Source organism: Osmerus eperlanus, chromosome 23 (genome assembly GCF_963692335.1).
Source record: "Osmerus eperlanus chromosome 23, fOsmEpe2.1, whole genome shotgun sequence".
Lineage (NCBI taxonomy): Eukaryota > Metazoa > Chordata > Actinopteri > Osmeriformes > Osmeridae > Osmerus > Osmerus eperlanus.
Genome location: NC_085040.1, coordinates 123383 through 129043, shown reverse-complemented (window position 1 = coordinate 129043; position 5661 = coordinate 123383). Strand labels below are relative to the sequence as shown.

General features: G+C 52.0%; 1 protein-coding gene across 1 annotated transcript in view; it reads right to left on the bottom strand.

The window, feature by feature from the left end:
- Positions 1-5661, bottom strand: part of nfxl1 (nuclear transcription factor, X-box binding-like 1) — a 15121-nt gene that overhangs the window by 1259 nt on the left and 8201 nt on the right. The window contains 10 exon segments of the mRNA XM_062449923.1: positions 61-144; positions 250-354; positions 1090-1159; positions 1256-1422; positions 2617-2723; positions 2726-2744; positions 3272-3293; positions 3924-4012; positions 5058-5217; positions 5429-5549. Of these exon segments, the coding sequence (XP_062305907.1) occupies positions 61-144; positions 250-354; positions 1090-1159; positions 1256-1422; positions 2617-2723; positions 2726-2744; positions 3272-3293; positions 3924-4012; positions 5058-5217; positions 5429-5549 (944 nt within the window).

Sequence of the window (5661 nt, the reverse complement as noted above, 5' to 3'; positions counted from 1 at the left end):
TGTGTGTGTGTGAGTGTGTATATGTGTGTGTGTATATGTGTGTGTGTGTGTGTGTGTTACCTGGGTAACTCTCCTCCTCACAGCTCTGCAGGCGTCATCACACACCAGGAGCCTCTCCTCCTCCACCTTACAGCAGGGAAACTCCTACACACACAGAGAGAGAGAGGGGACATGCTGTGTGAGAGTGTGTGGTGTGTGTGTGTATGGTGTGTGTGTGTGTGTGTGTGAGTGTGTGTATGGTGTGTGTACCTTCCTGATCCTCCTGCAGGGACACCTGAGTCTGACTCTTTGTGTGCAGGTCTGCTCACACGCTCCATGATGACACACGTCCTTACAGCCATGTCCACACCTCAGCTACACACACACCACACACGCCATGCACACCACACACACACAGAGATTAAAGTCAGATATACAGTGTTGCTACAGAGACGTTATGAATGGAATCATTCTTACTTCATCTACTGTAAACACTCTCTCCTCCCTCTCCCTCTCCTCTCCCTCTCCTTCTCTCCTCCCTCTCCTCTCCCTCTCCTTCTCTCCTCCCTCTCCCTCTCCTCTCCCTCTCCTTCTCTCCTCCCTCTCCTTCTCTCCTCCCTCCCCTTCTCTCCTCCCTCTCCCCCTCTCTCCTCCCTCTCCCCTTCTCTCCTCCCTCTGTGTGTTTTGTCTATGCTGCCGCCAAAAACTGGACAAAATGAAAAAGTTAAACTGTTCCAGACTCTGTGTGTGTGTGTGGTGTATGTGTGTGTGTTCTGTCATGTTAACAGCACACAAACCGTCTGGCGCCATTGATTACCCCACAGAGGAGAGAGAGTATGGGAGAGGGAGAAGAGAAGGGGAGAGAGAGAGATGGCGAGAGGGAGGGAGAGAAGGAAAGAGAGAGAGAGGTAGAGAGAGAGACAGAGGTAGAGAGAGAGGTAGATAGGTAGGGAGAGAGAGACAGAGAGAGGGAGGATTAAGGAGGTTGAACTAGTTTCTTGTCCTTCTTTCTCACCTTTCTCTCTCTCAGCTGTAACATTCTAACTTATGAGAACACACACACACAGCACACACACAAACAGCACACACACACACACACACTCTCCGTACCTGTTTGGGGCACTTGTTCCTGCAGGAGGACAGCTCTCTCCTGCCCTGCTCCCCTGCCGACAACCACTTCCTGTAGGGTCAGAGATGAGAGTGTGTGTGAGTGTGTGTGTGTGTACCTACAGACAGGGGATGTTGCAGGTGTGTGTGAGTGTGTGTGTGTACCTACAGACAGGGGATGTACAGCAGGGTGATGTTGCAGTGGCAGCGCTGACGGTGGCTTTGGAGGCAGGGGGGGCAGGGCCCCGGGTGGCATGGCAACAGGCAGGGGTGGGGGCATCCGGGGGGGCGGGGAGCCCCACAGCCCTCCTCACACACCTCACACTCCGGTCCTGCCTGATTCAACATTCATACAAGAGGGAGTTTTGTAACTCGCACAGAGGTCAACTAAAATAAATATGTTGCACACACACACACACGTCAGGGGGACCTAACCCTAACCCTACCAGACATTGATATTCACTCTCTACATTTCCACTGACTGAGGGTGGAAATCTCCGGGTTAGGTAACTCACACTCACACACTCATATACTCACACACACTCACACACACACACACACACACACCCACACACTCACACACACACACACACTCATATACTCTCTCACACACACACACACTCATATACTCTCACACACACACACACACTCATATACTCACACACACACACTCACACACACACACACTCATATACTCACACACACACACACTCACACTCACAGGTGTGTAGGGTGACAAGAGCCCTGTAATGATGTAAATCACCTTTTAAGTGGTGAATATCCCCTTTCACACTATGGGGCTGTGTGTGTGTGCACATGAGTGTGTGTGTGTGTGTGTGTGTGTGTGTGTGTGTGTGCACATGAGTGTGTGGGTGTGTGTGTGCACATGAGTGTGTGGGTGTTTGAGAGTGCGTGTCTGATAATAAGAAAGAGAGGACAGTGTTACACCTTTTAAGTGTTTCTATTTCAGGAAGAGAGGAGTGGAGGGGAGGGGGGAGGAGGGGGGGAGAGAGGAGAGGGGTGAGGGGAGGAGGGGGGAGAGAGGAGAGGGGAGGAGGGGGGAGAGGAGGGGAGGAGGGGGGAGAGAGGAGAGGGAGGAGGGGGGAGAGAGGAGAGGGGAGGAGAGAGGAGAGGGGAGGAGGGGGGAGAGAGGACAGGGGAGAGGGGAGGAGGGGGGAGAGAGGAGAGGGGAGGAGGGGGGGAGAGGAGGGGGGAGAGGAGAGGGGAGAGGGGAGGAGGGAGGAGGGGGGAGGGAGGAGGGGGGAGAGGAGGGGGGAGAGGGCAGAGGGGAGGAGGGGGGAGAGAGGAGAGGGGAGGAGGGGGGAGAGAGGAGAGGGGTGAGGGGAGGAGGGGGGAGAGAGGAGAGGGGAGGAGGGGGGAGAGGAGGGGGAGAGAGGAGAGGGGGAGGAGGGGGGAGAGAGGAGGAGGGGGGAGAGAGGAGAGGGGAGGAGGGGGGGAGAGAGGACAGGGGAGAGGGGAGAGGAGGGGGGAGAGAGGAGAGGAGGAAGAGTAGTCTATCACAACCCTTACCAGTTGCTTGTCGGTAGCCTTGACAACGTGACACTCGCGGGTGCAGCTATGGTTACTGCAGGTCAGAGTTCGTCCACATGGTCTCTGACAGGAGAATGCTCCCGCTGATGACACGGCACTGGAGTCACCTGACACACACACACAGAGAGAGAACGGTTAACATTCCGTGAGATATGAACGTTTCCATATCAGACATGAGCATGTGGATCATCTATCTAGTCTCCTTTACTGCCCTACACACACACACACACACACACACTCCATGCAAGGTGAACAGACCGGTCCCTTCAGTGTGTGTGTGTGTTTGGAGGAGAGTGTTCTGTGCTGAATGCAGGATAAGTAAGTGTGTTGGAAAGAAAACAGATGATACCCTTGACAGAGAGAGAGAGAGAGAGGGGAAGAGGGAGAGAGATATAGAGAGGGAGAGGGAGAGAGGGAGAGCAAAAAAAAAGAGATGACATTTAAAGTCTTTAGTAAACCAATGAGACAAAGAGTCTGGCCTTTTGTCTCTCTCTCTCTCTCTCTCTCTCTCTCTCTCTCTCTCTCTCTCTCTCTCTCTCTCTCTCTCTCTCTCTCTCTCTCTCTCACACACACTCACACACACACACACACACACACACACACACACACACACACACACCTTGGGTAAACTCACCTCATGCTTTCCTCGACAGGCCCTGTAGAGAAATACACAAACAAGTTTAATCTCTGTGACACCACACACAGTGTGGGGTGCATGTGGTGATACTGATCCTGGAGTACGTCAGAGAACTGCAAGCTGCTGGGTCCCTCTCTCACACAGTGTGTGTGTGTGTGCATGTGTGTGGTTTGGTGCCAACAGTGACAAATCAGATCAGCGTGTGCCTGATGTTGGAAGTACAACACAATGGGTATGGTGTGTGTGTATATGGTGTGTGTGTGTGTATGGTGTGTGTGTGTGTATGGTGTGTGTGTGTGTATGGTGTGTGTGTGTGTATGGTGTGTGTGTGTGTATGGTGTGTGTGTGTATGGTGTGTGTGTGTGTGTGTGTGGTGTGTGTGTATGGTGTGTGTGTGTGTATGGTGTGTGTGTGTGTGTATGGTGTGTGTGTATGGTGTGTGTGTGTATGGTGTGTGTGTGTGTGTGTGTGTGTATGGTGTGTGTGTGTGTATGGTGTGTGTGTGTGTATGGTGTGTGTGTGTGTATGGTGTGTGTGTATGGTGTGTGTGTGTATGGTGTGTGTGTATGGTGTGTGTGTGTGTGTATGGTGTGTGTGTATGGTGTGTGTGTATGGTGTGTGTGTGTATGGTGTGTGTGTGTGTGCTTACCTGGGTATGGGGATGATGCAGGGAGGGCAGGGTACAGCTTTACACACAAACTCTGGCTGTGAAGGCTCCCAGGGACCTGCGAGCTGGGCCTGCAACATCACACACACACACACACACACACACACACACACATCACACACACACGTATATACACACACACATCACACACACACGTATATACACACACACATCACACACACACGTATATACACACACACATCACACACACACGTATATACACACACACATCACACATCACACACGTATATACACACACACACACACACGTATATACACACACACATCACACATCACACACGTATATACACACACACATCACACATCACACACGTATATACACACACACAGGAAGTTATGCAGTGGGAGTCTAATTTAAAGAGCATGCTTCGCTAGCTGTGATTGACTTGTTATATAACCGTCATAGAAATACACCAAAACAGTTATATAAACACACACACACACAACTTAATTCACCCAAACAGTTATTACCGTATTTCTTCGAATAAACGCTGCAGCGTTTATTAAATAACGTTCATTTTTGGTGCAGCGTTTATTCGAGGGCGGCGTTTAATTAGTAAGGGTGATCTCGTGAATTGTAGCTACAGTGCAGCCATAGACAACTTTGTTGCTGGCATTGTGACAAATGAATCATGCTGCTAAAACACAGGTTTCATTTACTACCACTGACCTCCTTGTCTATTCTTTGTTTGTCTATGAGTGCGGCAACTCCCTTTCTCATTGGCTATCAATTAGGTGTGCGTTGGTAATACAACTGTCTCAAATACAGCTGTTCTACATTGTGTAGAAATCTGAAGCAGCATGCCTAAACGTTCATACACGTTAGCTTTCAAACAGAAAGTTATGTACATGTGTAATAAATACTGGGGTTGAATTTAACCAATTAAATAACCGTTTTCAGATTTTTTTGGTGCGGCGTTTATTCAAAGAAATACGGTATATGTAGACAAAATAGAGGGCAAGAAACACACACACACAAAGTAGGGCAATGTGACCAATATAGACCTGCGCCTTTTCTAACCCCCCAGTCCAGCCGCCCTCCCGCCCTCCCTCCCCCTCCCGTCCTCCCCCTCCCGTCCTCCCCCTCCCACTCACCCGGTCCTGGGTCTTCACCAGCACCTTGTCGTGGCAGGGCTGGGGGCAGGGGTGGGGGCAGGAGGGCCGGGGCAGCAGGCAGGCCAGCCGGCAGGGGGGGCAGGGCCCGGGGTGGCAGCGATGCTGCTCTCTGCTGGGGTGGTGGCAGTCTGGGGGCGTCCTGGGGGGCAGGAGTGGAGAACCACAGCTTCCATACAACATGAAACACGCCTGACCAGAACTTCTACTTAGAGGGATCAGGGTGGGGGTTAGAGGGGTCAGGGTGAGGGTTAGAGGGGTAAGAGGGGTGAGGGTGGGGGTTAGAGGGGTGAGGGTGAGGGTGGGGGTGGGGGTTAGAGGGGTGAGGGTGGGGGTTAGAGGGGTGAGGGTACCGGCAGATCTCTCTGCAGCGAGGAGGTTTGGTGTTCCTCTCTCTCCCGCAGGGCACCGTCACACAGCTGACGCCGCACACACACCTCACCTCCACACCCTCTGGACACGGGTAGCAGCTGCCTGCAACACACACACACACACGCTCACAGTATCAGAGTGTGACTTCTGATAGCAGATAGATAGCCCTGGTGACCTATAGATGTCACACACCTTACCCTGCTCTCAAAGGTCA